Source organism: Falco biarmicus, chromosome 6 (assembly GCF_023638135.1).
Source record: "Falco biarmicus isolate bFalBia1 chromosome 6, bFalBia1.pri, whole genome shotgun sequence".
Taxonomy (NCBI): domain Eukaryota; kingdom Metazoa; phylum Chordata; class Aves; order Falconiformes; family Falconidae; genus Falco; species Falco biarmicus.
This window is the reverse complement of record NC_079293.1, coordinates 5800980-5818402: the sequence shown is the minus strand read 5'-3', so window position 1 is coordinate 5818402 and position 17423 is coordinate 5800980. Positions and strand designations below refer to the sequence as shown.

At 38.3% G+C, this 17423-nt stretch overlaps 1 protein-coding gene and 1 long non-coding RNA gene across 4 annotated transcripts in view; one reads left to right on the top strand and one right to left on the bottom strand.

Moving 5' to 3' along the window:
* Window positions 1-17423, top strand: part of ZNF292 (zinc finger protein 292) — a 54552-nt gene that overhangs the window by 16375 nt on the left and 20754 nt on the right. Inside the window, exons 2-4 of the mRNA XM_056342981.1 lie at window positions 13046-13200; window positions 13729-13807; window positions 15141-15276. Coding sequence (XP_056198956.1) covers window positions 13046-13200; window positions 13729-13807; window positions 15141-15276 — 370 coding nt within the window. The remainder of the gene's footprint in view (window positions 1-13045; window positions 13201-13728; window positions 13808-15140; window positions 15277-17423) is intronic.
* Window positions 10025-17423, bottom strand: part of LOC130151157 (uncharacterized) — a 23088-nt gene continuing 15689 nt past the window's right edge. The window contains exons 2-5 of one of the 3 annotated variants that reach the window (XR_008822520.1): window positions 13700-13769; window positions 12461-12590; window positions 11599-11652; window positions 10025-11373 (exon numbers count right to left, since the gene is read on the bottom strand). This is a non-coding gene — a long non-coding RNA (uncharacterized LOC130151157). Of the gene's footprint in view, window positions 12591-13699; window positions 13770-17423 lie in introns of all 3 variants that reach the window. The other 2 variants (XR_008822521.1, XR_008822519.1) reach the window with 2 other exon arrangements.

Sequence of the window (17423 nt, the reverse complement as noted above, 5' to 3'; positions counted from 1 at the left end):
TGCAAAGCAGGACTAATGCTTCATTTCGAAAGGAGAGATCTGTTCAGTTATTTACAGGTTTGTTTTTATTTTACCGGTTCAGTTCCGTGGCTGGCACTTCATTTGATTCTGTAATGATGCTGGCACAGGGCTGGAGTTGCACAGAAGAGCTGAGGCCAGAAGTCCAGCTTAGTTTGTAAACCAGCATAAATTGCACCTTGGAAGTAGATGGTTAACAGCTTTCCAGGAATTTGAACAATGCTATTTTCATCCCATGCTCAGTTCTTTAATGGTTGTGGCAGCCAGCGAGATCATGCTTCAGGCTCACAGAGTTTTACTCTGAAAAACACAGCCCTCAAAAATGAAATTTGGATGAGATGAATGTCTAGTTCCAGCCCAAGAATTAGCATATTAGCTGTGTCTCCCAGAAAAAAATCCCCAAACTTTTTGTTCCTGTGTTAAATCAGAAGACGTCATCAATATCACGACGGTATACCTAGCTACTTGATTGAGAATACAGATAAAGTCATCATGTTCCTCATGTTTCATTTCTTAGGATTCAGGGACTTTGCTGTGAACTAAGCTGTCCTTCAATTTTTTAGTACTTGATTACTCTCCAGGACCCATGCTCTATTGCTGTTTAGGGGCTTGTCACCTCTGCATGCAAGTTGAGAAATTTCTTCTTGCCTATCCTAAAACTAATAGAAAGCATTCTATCCTGTTATCTTTACTCCTGGAAAGCAGTGTCTTACACAGTGGACATTCACTGTTTTTTGACTCCTTTGATAAAGGTGTTTTATTTCTCACCAAATTTGTTCTGCCTCTGATCTGAGGAACTGTTTTATGTATAATAGCTTTATTTTCATATTGCAGTTTGAAATAGTCTAGCCCACTGATTTGTGAAATACCTCTTGTTTGTATGTATCTCGTGTAGATATTTAACTAGTAAATCTATCAGTATTAAAAAAATCAGTGTATTAATTTTTCAAAGAAATATGTTTGCTTCTGATATCTCAAAGCAACTCTATAAACCTGTATATTCATGAAATGGTTTTTGAAGCTTCTATATCTGATGGCCTAGCTACCAAAATTATACTGAAATCTCAAAATATTTTGGTGTCCCAAGCATCAGGATGTGTGCACACCCTTAGTGTGAACGCATCTAGAACTGTGCTTGTACACAGTTGCTGTGCATGCTTCTGTCTTAGTGCTGCACATCTGAGATGCCTCTGTTTCTCTTTTAAGATACTGGTCCTGAATGTAAGAGCTTTCAATACATCTGCTGTGTATATGTAACTGGTGGAGACCTCTCAAGTCTGAGCATGGAGTTGTGCCTGTGTGCGTGTTCCAGGGCTAATGAACAGTATCTCTTGCAGAACCATGAATGCCGCAAGAACTTCACTGGGTTAACAAATATTTTATGGTGCTCTTAATTCCCCTGGGAAAGGCAAGTTAAGAGCAGTTTCAAATGCTGTTCTTTTTGAACAGAACAATAAACACATTCTTTGTTTTCTTTTGAGTAGTAGTTAAACATAAGCAATCAATTGCAACCCATACCAAAAACTTCAACAATGTGAGGCATATGCCTGGAAAATACATTTTCAGGGAGGAACGGGTAGGTTTTAGTTTTGGAAGTGAAAACTGACTGAAGATTACAGACCCTTGGACTTAGTATTGGTGGGGTCTTTAATCTTACAAATTGGTCTATTTTTGTAACTGAATAGTAGACAGATCCTTTGTTGAAGTAATGCAGCAAAGAAATTACCTAAGCCTACTAGTCAGACTTTTAAATCCTTATGTTCGGTTAGTGATTATCTGCAAGGTACAGAGATAAATGGAAAAGATGATAAAATGAAGTATAAATTCATGAAGGGGAAACATTTTTTACAAGAGAAATAATAAATCTCGCTTGTTACTTTTAGAAGTGTCAAAAGTGGAAAGATGGCAGCTTAAGAATGAGGAAAGTGTAGAGTGCTGGGTATTGGGGTATAGTGGCCAAAGTTTCCATTTTAATTTCAGTTGATGTTTTTGTAAAAGTCTTACAGCTTACTTTCAGGACTATGCTTACATTTTGTAATATAAAAGAGAGGATTGTGCTATAAAAACAAAAATTGGGAGGCAGCATCTGTTCTGTTTCCTTCATAGGTCAGTATGACTGCATTGTCAGTGTTCTTCACATTCAGCAGCGGTCAGTTAACATCAGGAAACATCGATAAGTATTTTCATATCCTTACAGCGGCAGTGTCTGGCTTTGCCTAGTTCACCTGTCTCATCATTGCATGCTTTAGTAACTTGAACATTGACAAGCAGGAGGTATCTTAGATTATTATTGTGAATTACATTCTTAAAATAGTTGTGCATATTTGAAAGGTAGCTCTTGCTCATCTGAAGTATTGCACAAGAAATCTGAGGAAGAGTTGAAATAATTGCAAGCAGATAGTAACATGGGGCTTTTAAAGGTCAGTATTAAAGTTACCACTCTTTTTTGTGCTGTTCGTTAGCTGACCCCAGGCAATGTATTTCGTGACCTGCAGGAAATAAATACACACAGCCTTGTATTTCCACAGTTTGCATGGAAAAAGAAAACTACACAGATGATGAGTAGCACTTGAGCAGTGCTTACATGGAGGAAACAGTACGTGGTACTACAAATTTACTCCCTTTCACTTTTATTGTATGTTTTTAAAAGGCAATGTCTGGCAATGGATTTGAGTTTTTAAGAAGATCTAATGTAGAAGATAGCTGCTTCCAAAGAACATCTATTAAATCATATCAATTTGCATATCTCACTCTCCTAGTCTTGTAGCTAGATAGTAGTATTGCCACAGTGAGGTGGTTTATTTCTTCAGGTTAAAAAGAATCCTTGTTTTTCAGGATACTAACTGACCATTTACTTCTGTGTGATGTGCATATCTCTGGCATTCAAAGCTATTTTTAGAGAATTGTCTGCTTTTCTTGGTATCTGAAAAGTTATATAGCATTGTGACAAGCAACATGTTTTCATGTACTTTTTAGAAAAGGAAAGAGGAAAAGATTTTTGGCAGTAAATGTTTTTGAGCTAACTCTTTGGCAAGAATAATGATTTGACATTTTTCCCACAGCAGTCGTAAACTCAAAGTCTGAGACAAACTTTAGGCAAATACAGAAAGAAGTCCTGGATGTGTATTTTCTGTGCTGCTTAATTTCTCTTCACTAGGTTATAATCTTCTAGGGAGGCAAAAATACCACAGATAGATTTCCTTTATTCTCAATTTAGTGAGACAATACGTTAAATCGATCAGAACTGTTTGAATATAACAGTATTTGTACAAGATTGTTTTGAAAATTGAGAAATAAAGCAGACACAGACTGTACAAAACCAGAGAAGAAGCCTGTCTGATGCCAGGGGAGTAACTCTTTGGGGCTTATATCTAGCCTTGTCACTTTGCAGATGATGCCCGAGTGGGTTGCTCTGGATAGGGTGCAGTTTCTACAAGATGCTTGGTCTTCAGCTGAACTTAGTAACATACATAGATTGCTGAAGAATAGTGAAGTGAATTAGAAAATGCACTCAGAAGACTCTTAAGCAAAGAGGGGAATTTTAGGTTTGACCAGTGAAATTCTTGGTAGTTCTAATTACTAGTCATACCCAATGCACAAATCATGAATTGAATGTATATGAAACATCTGTGGCCAGTTCTTGATTTTCATACTGTTTTAAAGGAAATTCTGGTTGCTCATTTCAAAAAAATGCATTAAAGTGGATCTGAGTTGCATGTTTTACAAGTATCAGCGTACAGGAGATGAAATTAGGGAACATAGAAGCAGTACACGTGTTCCTGCAGGCAGTTATGAAGTCACTGCTTGTATTAGTGTTGTTCAAAGAAGAAATCGGATAAATCAGTTGTCCTACTGTTTTCGGGCAGTAGTTTAAGCATCTTAAGACTTCCTTCCTGAAAAGAAATTATTCTGCTTGCTTTGCTTGTGCTGGCACAAGCGCTTGAACCTACACACTGAGCATATTTGGGGAGCTGATAGGACTTAAAACTTACTTCTTGCTGATGAAGGATTAGCTCTGGTCATGGACTTAAGGTGCTAATAGCCCTTACTCCATAAATGTTAGTTAAAAGATAATACAAAACAAACATTAGGAAAATGGCTGTCCAGAGTACAAGTGAAGCTACTAGTAAACACAGAATTACAACTTCTTTAAACCGTCAGTAGTGTCAGTAATGCTGGAAAAAAGGAAAGAAAACACTACACTGCTTATGGGAGTTTGATTTATACTCCTTTATTGATGAAGATGTAATTCAGTATTTTGGACCACTGCAGCCCGTAGGAAAGATACAAGCCATTTACCTTATTGGAAGCACTGGGTAAAATCTTTACTTTCAGTCCTTGTTCTTTAGAGCATATTAAAAACTTGTGCTGCAGAAAGAAATTGAAAAAGCTGTTCCTTCTTGGTTTGTATAAATCTGGGCAAAACTGTTCTTTCCACCATGGAACAATAGAAGAATGAAGATGTTGCCATAGCCTTACATTGGAGGAGACAGAAAGACAGGGCAGTGAGCTGGGGTCATGTCTACCCTGTGTATCTTGGGCTGTTGCAGAAGCTGGCAATGGCCTTGGTTTTGGTTTGGGTTCCCCCCTCGCCCCGTGTGATGAAACTGTAAGCAGTAAAGACTGTGAAGTTCGCCTATGCAAGAAACTAGAATTACTTATTTAAATGATTTACATACTGTGCTGCTACTTCTCCGGTGTTCTGTTTAGAAATCATGACGACACCTTATAGGGAGGGAGAGTCAGTGAAGTCATTGAATTCACAGTACTGCCTCAGGGATCTTGGTCTGAGCTGGTGTTTTGTGGGGAAGGGCAGGTTGTATGCCATTTGAAGAGCTGAATATCATCATATCAGCTAACATCAGGAGAAAAGACAACCAAGAGCCAGAAATGGTGGGTTTTTTTAAATGAAAGCAAAGACTTCTGTGGGCTGTAGACCTGTGGATCAGGCTCCAGGGTTGATTTTTCTGGCCTGGATCAGTGTATTGGGACCTGGTTTTGCACATATTTTTGTGCATATACAGGAGGATGTTCATGATGTCTTCAGCACAAAATCAGCTCTGTCCTACTAACTAATACTGGTACTAATACTGGTGTCTTGATAAATACCTCTTTCTGAGACATTCTGTGTTTTATGTAATCATAAGCCTCTATTTCAAGTCCAGATCTTCAAGAAAATACAAGCAGTGACAAAATAAATATTTTCACAAGCTGCTAATTCTTAAATGAAATCATGTTTTATAACAAAATATAAGTGCTGTGATAATAGATTTTACATGAAGTTGGAAGTTTATCAGGATACCAAAAATCTGGGTGGCTTTTGATTTAGACAACCAGAATTTTTTGTTCCAAGTGTGAAATGTTACGACATCACAAATTAAATACTAAATAGTCATATTTTAAACTAATGTTTACTTTATGTTTTTGCAGTTGCTGGCAGTGTGATGTAAGTAATCAAAACTCCTTCAACATCTGTGGTGTGTGTACTTATTAAACCTGGAAGATCTATTCCTATACTGAACTACTTGCTGGTCACATTGACAGGCAGAAAAATATCATGGTTTTTTGTTTAAACATTAGAGATGAGTTTTGATTTCAGGCAGTTTGAAGTGAAAGGTTGGGAGCTTGACTTAGGTGCTTCACTGATACACCTAGTATTTAACAGTGTTTGGATGGTGAATGAAGACAAAGTCAAAACTTTTCAAAAATGTCAGTGAACACCCTAGGGTGTCACACCCTCCTTGATAATTAGTTTTATAATTATTTAATATTATTTAGCTTAGCTATTTAAGTAATGTGTGGATTTGATGGGTTTGTATTTAAGAGTGTAGGTATTAACAGTCATATTCTGTGGTTGTGTCTGTGGGTTTACACACAGTAATTGTGAAGAATCTTGCTTCTTTCTTTGGTTGAGATTTAAATTACCTTACTTTCTGACACACTGAGGGGAAACACAACAGTCTTATCTGAGAAAGGAGAAGCATTGGTATAGCTACTCTAATTTGAAGCATGGTGCTCTGTTTGTATTACTGTAATAATTTGGCAGTAATTCCCATGCATACTAAGTAGCACAACTCTAGAACTTACCAAATTTGATAGGAGTCCATGAGAGAGTTTATAACTTGGAAGATCTCTCATGCTATTGTAAATGCTTTATTTTTATTATCCCCGCCACCAATCTCAAATCATCTCCATCCACCAAAAAAATTATACACTTTCCAAACAGGAGTACACTCACAAATTATATGAATTATTCTCTATTTGGTTTGGCTTATTCCAGTACTGCTGAACTTAAATGTCTTATATACCACAGAGTATATGTTTCGCTATATAAAATTTCCAGATGCCACAAAGCTGAGTTTAGAACTTTACACAGATGGCATTATGCTAGCCAAAAATGTTCACCATGTATATTAGCCAATGTGGTTGTCTTTGGGGTTTTTTAGGGTAATTGATAATACGGAATTTAGAAAAGGAGTAGCTTTCTTACAGAGGAACCATAAGACTCACATCTTTTTGGGTGGTTACAGAAATACTTTACTGACAACATACCTTAAGGCTTCCATCTCTGGAGGTATGCTAGTTTCTTAAGTTTATTTATACCCCCTTTGGCAATGTAGCTTATTTGTTCAGTCTTTTCAGGTAACAAAAAAAAAACAACCCGGTGTAAGAACAACCAAATTATCATAGTTCCAAAGCAAGAAAAGTGTAACTGAAAGGAGATTTGTCTTGGTATGATAGCCTGTGTATGTATTTGTGCATATGCGAATTACGTATATATTAAGACAGAGAAACTTCTTTATCCTTGAAGTGTTGCTAGAGGTTATGTCCCTGCCCCATCCAGTTCAGTATTTGGGTGTGGGAAGGGGACTTCACCTAGTTTGGGTTTTCTGCTAGGACATTTGTCAAGACTAAATAAGTGTTCCACAGTCATTGCTGCAATGCCTTTGTTCCTTTACTCAAACTGCTACATCTTCCATCATCACTACTAGCAATCTTTTGTTAACATTCACTTCTTGGTGTTTTCCACTAACAAGCCTCATGTAGATGGGCTTTCTACCCAGGAGTGGAATCTAACAGACCTTGACCGTGCGCTCACACTTGCAGCGTGCTGCCTGGTGGCATTGTACATAAGCTGTTCTTGAATACCTGTTTGATGTAAGTGCTCTTTGTGTACAAGTCTCGAGGCTGACTGCCTTCAGTTTGCAGGTAATATCCCATTGAAAGTGTTTCTTGTTTTGAATGATCCCTTATACTCGCCATACAGACACATCATGGCTACACGTTATTCCTGATACGGCATGTCAAACCACATTACTGTGATAGACCTAATCTACCATGCTGCACTCAATACTTTGGGTTTGTTGACATTCCAAGTTATTTAGCAGAGTTTAGTAAGCAATGTCAGCTGCTTTTCTCCTGATCTGTACGATGTTTTTGTTCTGGATTAGTTATGGTATGTCTTCTTCCCTTCATTCCCTTTAATCCTAGCATCCAACTCTATAAACGAGTCCAGAGTAGTGAGTGGAAGCTGCTTTGTCTGAAGCAGTTATGGTGTTGGGCTCGTTAGGCATATCTCTGCATCTTACTCTGTATGATGATACCGAACTCAGGATCCCAAGTTAATTTTTCATTTGGTCATGATCCATCTAATACTACAACCTGGGAATGGCTCTGGTCTTTAGCGCGTACCTGCCTTCTTCAGAGGGGAGAATCTTAAGCCAAGAAAAAGGTTTCTAAGTCATGTGCATGGTCGATATAGGAGACCTGCTTCACTCATTTTCTTTCTCGTTCTTGACTGTAGCTTTCACTTTCTTTTGAAGTTCTTGTTGATGCTAGGAGAATTTGTAGCCATTCTTTACCAGCTTTGAAAAAAGCTTGCCCTGTTTTCTTGAAACATACCCTTTGATGGTATCTGTAGAAAGCATCTGCTCTTTTGAATCAGTGATTGGCAGGTACTGGAGGGTTGTGCCAGCCAAAGGGGAACCATACCTTTGTGGGAATGTGCTCCACGTGAACGTGAAGTGGGAGACCGATCTCACTGGGAAGTGCTGTTGCTCCTGAACCTGGCTGTTTGTGTGGAGCTCAGTCATCACTTGGCTACCTCTGCCGCTGCAGAAGCTGACTTCAGGAGGGAGTTCTTGCAGCCGCTCTGTGTGCAGCTCCTAAAGATGGATCTCCAGATAACTTTATCATATCAAGCTTGTTGCTTGGACTCTTCCGCATGGTGTGCTTGAGGGACATCACTGAAATAGAGGTTTTGCTGGTTACTGGAGTGGTTTGGGAGATGCAGCTTATCGTATGACCACTGTCTGTCACTTTCCCTGCCTCTTAGTCCCTTGGGCTTAGCAGGGAATGGAAATGGCAGTCCCAGTTATGTTCTAACCTATTTAAGTAAGCTTGCCCTTACCCAGATACCTACAGGGGTAAGAATTTCATCTTAAGAGTTAAATATGTGGATGGTGAATAATGCTGCCTTTTAGTATGAAACATATTTTAACACAACTTTGGTGTTGTAGGCCTAGTTTTAGCAAAGCAGGTTGCTCAGTATAACTTTTGAAAGTAGCAGTGCACCCACCAGAGGATGCTTTTCTACTGCAATATTCACGTAAGGGTTCTGATAATAATTGAAAAGGATAAGATGTATTGCCTGAATATTACCCGTGGCTAAATATTTTCCACAGTTTAAATCACAGATATAATACGTACTGATTTTTACTATACAAATTGAGATGATTCTATTTTTTTTGGAGCATTCTTGCCTGTGTGAGCTGCTGCTGAAATAAAATGCCCGTTTCAGTTTCACAGAGGAACAGAACTTTGCTGCTGTGCTCTGAATACAGCACTTGGTTTGATTAACAAGCATGTCCTGACTAGGGAGATAAATAACTTAATGAGGCCCAGGGCTGGGGGTAAAATTCTTTCTTTTTATGGTTGTAAGCGGAGCACAACAATGATTCATTAAGCAAAGCAGAATGAATTTGATTTTCTTTGTACAGTGGCAGTGCTGTATAGTCTAGGGACATCTAGACAAGGAAATCTATCATACTGATGAATACTTTTGAAGGGTGTGGTGGGTGTAAGTATTTAATATAGTTCATATAATGGCTTGGAAGTGTCTGATATAGATACAAAACCCATAAAAATAGCACTAATACTGAAATAAGTGCCACTATGTTATAGTGCAAATGCCTTTGCTTCCTTTACACAGTGTCTTTGCATCTGTACACACTGGTTTTAGAGGACTATACTGGTAGTAAGTGTTCACCAACATACTGAATACTTTTTTGTTAGGTGGTGGATTCTGAGAATTTGTCAGTGTTGATTATATCTACTTTGGTTTTGGCTAACTACTACTAAACCTCGTATTTTCAAAACTAAATTTTATTTGCTTCAGTTTATCCTTATTAATCTGGATGTGGATTGGAGTAGTGTTAGTTGGGCTTTCATAGGTTCTGCAAGTGCTTTTGTAATTCTTACCCAATGGAATTTTCTGCTATTAATGACTACATGGTATTTCAGTAAAGTTCCTAATTATTTAGGAGAATTCCAGTTGGGTTTCATCATCAGGGGCCTGCAGTCTTCAGTATTCTCTGTTGTGCAGATCAGATGGTGATACTGCCGAGCTGGAGGGGTTTTAGCATGCTGAATACCTATAAGGTCTCTCTTTCCTGCCCCATGAAATATGAGATCTGGTCTGGTGTTGCAGGTCTCCATGGTCACTTGTCATGGGTTGCTTTATGAATCAGTGTCTCTCTGCCGAGGCTATTGTTTTCTTCTTTAGATTTTTAGGTGTTGCTGTCTTTGCAACAACTGGTAAGAATCCTCTTTAATTCTTCAGTCATGCTTCTCGGATGACCAATTGCTTAGTTACATCTCCCCACTTTCTTCTCCTTCCTCATCCCTGTTGTTGTCTTTTTCCTTCTTCTGCTCTACTTAACACTTTGAGACTTCCAGGATGTGTTGTCCTGGCTTGGTAGCCTTCACTTACCAAAGTTTGCATTAATTTTGTTGCTTGCTGCAGTCTTCTGAACAGGACACTAGTAAAGTATAGTATATGGGCCACATTCAAATATACACTGAGTCTTTAACAGGTAAACCTGGTGTTTCTAGTATTAAACAGGATTAATTACTTCATATATCATCTTCCTAAATATGAACTTACCTTACTGGCAGAAGCTGTTTGGCAGATTCGTGATGTCCAGGCCAGCTCTAGCAAGTTTGGACAATCAGCTGGATAAAACTGAATGGTAGTTTATGCAACCTGTTATTGCATTGGTCTGTTAAGCTAGCTTCTGCTTGGGTGTTTTGGTTGGGGGAGTGTTTGGGGTTTTTTTGCAGGAAGGGAGTGTTAATATTTACTCTAAAAGAAGAAATATGTTGTTCAAATTAAATCGAAAAAGGAAAGTAATTCATTATGACAGTGTTAGCTTTTACTCTTCATCTCTGGTTTTGAAGCTGACTCTATTTGAGCTAGGTAGCATTCCAAGCTAGCACAAAGAATTTTCCCACATTATTTTAAGAATCCGTATGAACAGTAAGCTGCACAGAATGTTTTGTCATCATGTTAGTCCATCTTTTATTCAGTGTCACCAGCCACTTGGTTTTGCATTTCTCCTTTACAGGGAGAATTGTTTCTGTTAAGCAAGTGTAAGGTTGGTTAAGCTGTAATATTCGTTTCACATAAAGCAGTTCTGTGTTTTCTTCAGTGCAAAAATACAAGCTATACCTGAGCACTTAAGGAAAAGTTTATTCTCTAAGGAAAAAGATTATACAAGTATGCTTTTCATTGTAAATCTTCTGTAGTACGATACTGTTAAAGGTGCTCTCATTGATTGCTCTGTATTCTTAATAAGAAACAACATCAAGTTAAGGAGAAAGGGCTTCTCGTGCAAGCCTGTGGCATTCATGTAAACCTGAACTCTTTTAATGTGAATACTTGTATCAGCTGGACAAGGGGAAGAAATCATTGCCTGTTCCATCCAAAATATTGCTTCAGGACCCAGAGAGTGAAGGATTCAGCTTCGTTATTTTACTGCAGCCGTTTTACCGCTAGCATTCTTAAACATGTCGTGTATGACAAATCAATAACTGAAATCATAGTACATCTGGTTATGTAAGCATTTGGGCAGAGGGAGACTTTCTACTGGAGTTTCTTTCAAGGTGATTTCAAGTATACTCCCTTGTTCTGATTATTCTAGTGTATTGATCAAAATTGCCAAATGGTACCGAAATAGATGTTTGCTAACATTGTTACGTTGTTTATTCAGTCCTCCTTTGTTGCTTCTTCCGTGTTTCTCCTCTGTTTTATTCTTTCTTGATTTCTGTGCCATCATCTGCGGTGGTTTTTTGCTGCTGTTAGGAGAGCATCGTATTGGATGTTACAGTAAAACAGACAATAAATACTCCCGTTGGGTTTGAGGTTCCAGTAGGGAGCACTAGGTGCTACAGAAGCATCTTGTGCTGCAGCAGACAGGTAGGGTATGTAACTTCTTTTAAGATGACTGTGTATGAAGACTTCCTTTTAAGACCAAAATAGGTTTTAATGCAACAGTTTACCAGAAACTGCATGTTTCTTACCTGTTACATCCTTGACTGGCATACCTTTGGTCCATGTTTTGGCTGTGCTGTAACCTGGTGGTGATATTGTGACTGTGAGCAACCACACTAAACAGTTTTTTGTTCAGTTTAATATAGTTGACATTTTTTGAGAGGGTTTCTTTTGGACACTGCCCAATAAGGGAATTTTAAGTATGTTCTTTATGTTTGCAAATTGACAGGAGCAATCAATACATGGGAGATTAGGGAGACTATTGAGAGGCACTTCAACATCCTGGGGGAACGGGCTGAGACGTAGTTCAGCGGAGGTGAGCCCAAAGCCCTATGTGTGATAGGGGGTAGCCCCATGCACCAACAGGCTGGTGGCTGGGGAGCAGCTCTGTGGACACCAACCCAGCTGTCCTGAACAGCCACCAGTGTGCCTGTGCAGCATCGCATCAGCTACACCTTCAGCAAGAGTGCAGCCAGCAGGTTGAGGGAGATAAATGCCATTACTGAGAACCTGTGGGACTGCATCCAGGTACTGATGGGGTGAAATCCCAATAAATGCTAGCCAGACTCAGAAGCAGGTTGCCCACAGAGGCTGTCGAGTCTCTGTTCTTCAGGATGCGTACAGCTCCATCGGACATCACTCCAAAAAACTTACTCTAATGGCCCTGCTTAGGGCAGGGTGTCAGACAACCAAAATTGCTATGTTACTCTCAGCTTTCTATCTGTTACACCCCGCAAGAAGGAAACAGCAAAGTTGATCATTTTAATATGACGGACTTGCAACATGCCATAGTGTAATTGGCAATTTGTTAAGCTGTCCCAGGCTTGAGAGCAGAGATCCAAGGGGACTATGATTTGGATGGTGGCATGAGAACCCTTCTAGCTACTGTACCTCAATGTGTGTCCGAGTCCCCTGGCCCTGACTGAAATGATTGGCAGCCTTTTGTACTTTGTGTGGCGGTGATTCAATCAGTCTCCTGTGTATCAGCAAGGCGGCAAGAGAAAGGAATGTAAAACTGTTCCTGAAAAGCAGAGAAGTTAGAGTAAAGGCTAATACTTTCAAATTTACTTGCTTGAGAAGCTGAACTGTTAGAAGTGAATGTCTGAGTTTTCAGTCCCTTAATTGTGACATCCCGAAAAAAAGGAAAGTATGTATGTTCCCAGATAATGCTCTTCAGGCTTCTATATTGGGAAAATATGAATTTAAAATGAATTATATGGTGATACCGTAGGGCAGAAGTGTCAGTCGTAACATTTTAATGTGATCAGAGAATGATTGTGTGGGGACTCTTTTAAGTTCCAACTGTTAATGAAACAGTAAATTTAAAGGAAAAAAGGCATGCTTTGAGAACATGTAATTCATATTAGGGAGATAGATGTAATCATTAAGAAAGAAAATCTACTAGTGAGGAGTATGAAGCTAAAAACTTAAATATGTTCCTGAATTTTGGGGTTGTTTTTTCCTTTTCCTAAACAGACTTTGCTGGAATATGCAGAGAAGTGGAAAACATCGGAAGACCCTCTGCCCCTGTTAGAGGTGTATACAGTGGCTATCCGAAGTTATGTTAAAGCACGACCTTATCTTACCTCTGAGTGTGAAAATGTAGCGTTTGTGCTTGAACGTTTAGCACTGTGAGTATGTTTTTCAGTTACTAAACCCAGCCTGTACAGTATAAACTTTTTACTGCCTAAATGCTTTCCCAATCCAGTTCACAATCTATAGAAATTCTAAATAGATTGGGAAGCACCTACCTTTCTCATGGTGAATGCTGTATGTGAGAGGGAACATTTTTGGCTGTTGGAAATGGGGCAGTCTTGAGAGTGACTCCTGATCTAGGGCAAGCCAACATCGCTGGCTTGAAACACTTCGCTACTATTAATTTGCATGCAATATGAAAGTGCATAAATTTGCGCAGGCTGTTACAGGTTTGGACTTCAATGGTGAATCTAATTACTTTTTTTAATCTGTGTCTTTGAAAGAGTTTGCTTTTATAGTTTCTGCAAGTGTACGTGACTGCCTCTTCTTTATATGTGCAAAGAAACCAAACTAGTTTGTGACTTTGGTGTTTCAAACAACTGTTTGGCTACTAGAATAAAGAATTGATTATACATTTTAAAAACCAAAAATTACCTCAAATAATATTTCCATTTCACTTCCAGAAGCTGTATTGAACTACTTCTGTGTCTGCCTCTTGATTTACCTGAAAGTAAATGGGAAGAATTTCAGGCTTTTGTACAGGTGAGTTTTATTCATGAAATAAAGACTTAACAGCTCTTAAGAATGGTTTGGAAACCCGGGGATGTTAAGTAGTATGTCTGAAGACTTGTTTCCTGGTGGCTGATGTAGATCAAGGCCTTCAGCTGGAAATCCTATGTACTCTGCAGTAATTGCTGTCAGTCATATCTTTTGTCTGTCGTGGTTCATGTGGCAGCTGTGGAGAAAACAATATTTTCAGATACCTGAAAGAAAGCTCATGTTTTAAAAGGTGATTGTGTATTAACACTGTTAGAAGTGAAGTAATACATTATTCTTTACTAGTTATGGTTTTACATTTGAGACTGTGAATGAAAAATCTATCAATACTGCAGGATTGCTAGATATCCCACAGGGCATTAGCTGGTTAAGGATTAGAGCTCTGCTTGAAAGGAGAGTGTTGAAACAATTCTGGTCCTCGCTATCTGTTAGAAATACGCATTGGGAGGTATTGCCTACAGTTAAAAAAGGGGGGTTTGGAGGAGAAAGGAGTAATAGTGAAAAAAACCTAGATACAGTTACCTCAGGATTCTCGGCCTCAGTAACACAGGAAGTGCAAGGCTGATTTTTAGAGTGAATTTTGACTAGCAACTGCCTGATATAAATCAATTCTCAAGGGATGCATCTGATGCTGGGAGGTTTCACAGCCTTCAGAACAGGTGGAAAAGTAAAAGTGAAGAGAAAAACATGAGCCCCCTTTTTTTAAGGACCAGTGTTAGTTGTGCATTGCTACTTAAGCCACAGATTTGTGCAGGTATTTAGTTTGCCCCCGAGCATACATCTGCTTCCAGAATTTGTTCTAGTATCTAAATGTAGTAGAAAGTATTTTAATTGATTTTAAGACTCCAGCCTGCCTTCATCACATTTGCATATAACCATGCAGGTGAGGTCTTAGAGTTTAAGTCTTCTGCCATTACAAAAATATTCTTTTCAGTGTCTCTGGGTGCATAAAAATTGAGCTGCCAAAGAGTCCAAAATAAGAATTTAGGCAGCTGGTGCCGGACCATTATGTGGAGCAGAGAATTTGCTCATCCATTTTAAAAAGGAAGGCCTATTTTAAAATTTAGTTTCAGAAACCCAAGCAGCCGTCCTGTTTAATAAATCTCAAGGTGAGTTTGGAGCACTCAGTTGTTTTGGTTTCTTAGCCTAGGCAGAAATAAAGCCTATATAGGCTGAATATTAAGGTTGGTTTGTAATACATTTAATCTTTATGTGATAAGGATGTTGGGGTTTTCTTTTTTGACATAAGGTATAAATGAGGCACATATTCTTAGTATCTTTTGTAACAATACTTTGTTTCATAATATATATTATTCAGGTGGCTCATAAAAACTTGATGGAAAATGGCAGCCGGGAACTGCACATTTTAACTACACTTACACAAGAGAAAGGAGTGTGGAAGAACCCAGTGTTGTGTGCTATTCTTTCCCAGGAACAGTTGGATCCAGATAAAGGTAAAATTTAAATTATGGTTGGGATAAAATATGCCTAAATTTTATAATACATTGAAACATTATTATGATATGTGGAAGTCTTTTGTTGAATATAGTTTGTGATAATTTATAAGCTATATAAATACATAAATATATAAATTCTTTGTATATGCCTAGGAGTACACTTTCTTAATTCAGGCAATGCTTATTTATTTAACATTGGTATTTTGCATAAAATGTAATCATACCTGTAGATATCTTGCCATTTTCTTCATAAGCCATGTGAAGGGAGATTACATGCAGGGTATTTTACAGTGGGGTAGCTTCAGTACTGTTATACAAAAATTACTTGACATAAAATAAAAAATACTTTTTTTAAGATGACAATGGCATTTACTCAGTTATGAAATGTAAAGAGGGCCATTACCAAAGATTCATTTAGACCAGAGTTCTGAGAATGGCTAGCAGCAGTTGCTCAGGGAAGAGTGTATGATCAGCAGAGGCTTACAATGATATTTTCGTGGTGTATTATTTCTGTTGTTAATGATTTGCAATTCAGAAGTGGTATCTTTGTGTTAATAAGTCTTAGCTGGTTTTTTTGCTCTTTTTGATTCTTTGCCTAATTGGTTTTAGAATCTATATGAACCATCACACCTAAGCGTCTGGCAGAGTTAACAGTTCTCATATCAAGTAGTTCCTCTTACTGTCTGCCTGCTTTTAGTCTGATGCCTGCTTATTTCATGTGATACTCTCTATTTATTAAGTAAACTGTTCTCATGTCTTTTAATGAATGCATCATAAGATGTGATTTGTTAGACTGCTGTCACATCCCATCTTCTCTCTCCTGTAGTCTGTTCCATGCTACCTTCTAGCTTTACTGTCCCATGCCTCATATGGGGGCCCAAAGCAGTCAGCATGTAGATGTACTGATCATCCGCTTCATTCTGCATTTCTTTCATAATGTTTCCTAGCAGTAGACTTGCTTCTTGACTGAGCACTGAACTGATGTTTTATTTAAAGTTGTCTGGTTTAGTCCAATTTCTTTCCTAAGAAGTAGTACCTATTTCAGTGTTGGGATTTTCCCATAACTGGTGGCATGTTCTTACCCTGCTTTTATCAGCATGTTTTATCACAGTGTTCTCTATGCCCCTTTTCCAAATACTTATAAAAATGCTGGACAGCAGAGGTGCTGGTGCAGATCCTCAGGGAACTCACTGAGGTTTTTTTTCTTTTACCTGATTATTTATCCATATGAGGATATTCTTTTTACTGCCAACATAGTTTGGTATCTTCAGGGGTTTTGAGAGACTTCTTTTAATACCTTTAGAAAACTAACTGGATCTCCTTTATTCATATTATCATAACTCCCTCAGATAAGTCCAGTAAATGTATAATGCAATTTATTTTTTTTTTTTACAAAAGTCACGCTTACTCTTCCACAAGATTTCCATTTTGCCACTTCTTTTAATAATTTATTGTGCTTCTAATACAGATTTTGGATTGGTATGCAGTTCTCAGAGTCCCCCAGAGTATTCTTACACTAGCTTCATATCAACCATCTTCTAGTCCTCGTAACAGTAAGGTACTTCTAAGAGAGGTTTAATTAATATATTACTTGCCTTATATTTGAGGGGGTTTTAAGAACTCCCTCATGAATCTGGTTTTGATGACTATTTGTTTTGTTGGTGTTTTCCTGCATAGCTTTTTTTTTGGTTGGGTTGGGTTTTTTTGGTGGATATTTCAAGATTCCTTTTGCCACCTGAGTGTTGTTTACCCAGGGGTGCTTCTGCCTTGGACTTTACTGACTCCTGCTACAGTTACTTGTATCAGTGGCAAGATTGTCATATTACATATGACATTTTTGTTACTCAGTTGACAAGCTGTTGTGTAGCTATTGTAATGCTCTGTAATACTGCATGGTTTTATGCAGTCTTGCTAATTTGAAGGACATTTTAGTAATACCAAAACTCCATTGCCTGGAGAGCTACTTCATTGACTGTAATCCAGCACCCCCACTGGTTACCACTTACCTTCTTTCAGTGGACAGCTGTGTCTCAGCAGTCTTCAGCCTTAACTCTGGTATAACAGTCTTTGGAATATTTGTAAACTCTGCTTACAGGATTTTGTGTTTGTTCTTAATGTTGCCTTTACCATTTGCTATTTCAGAA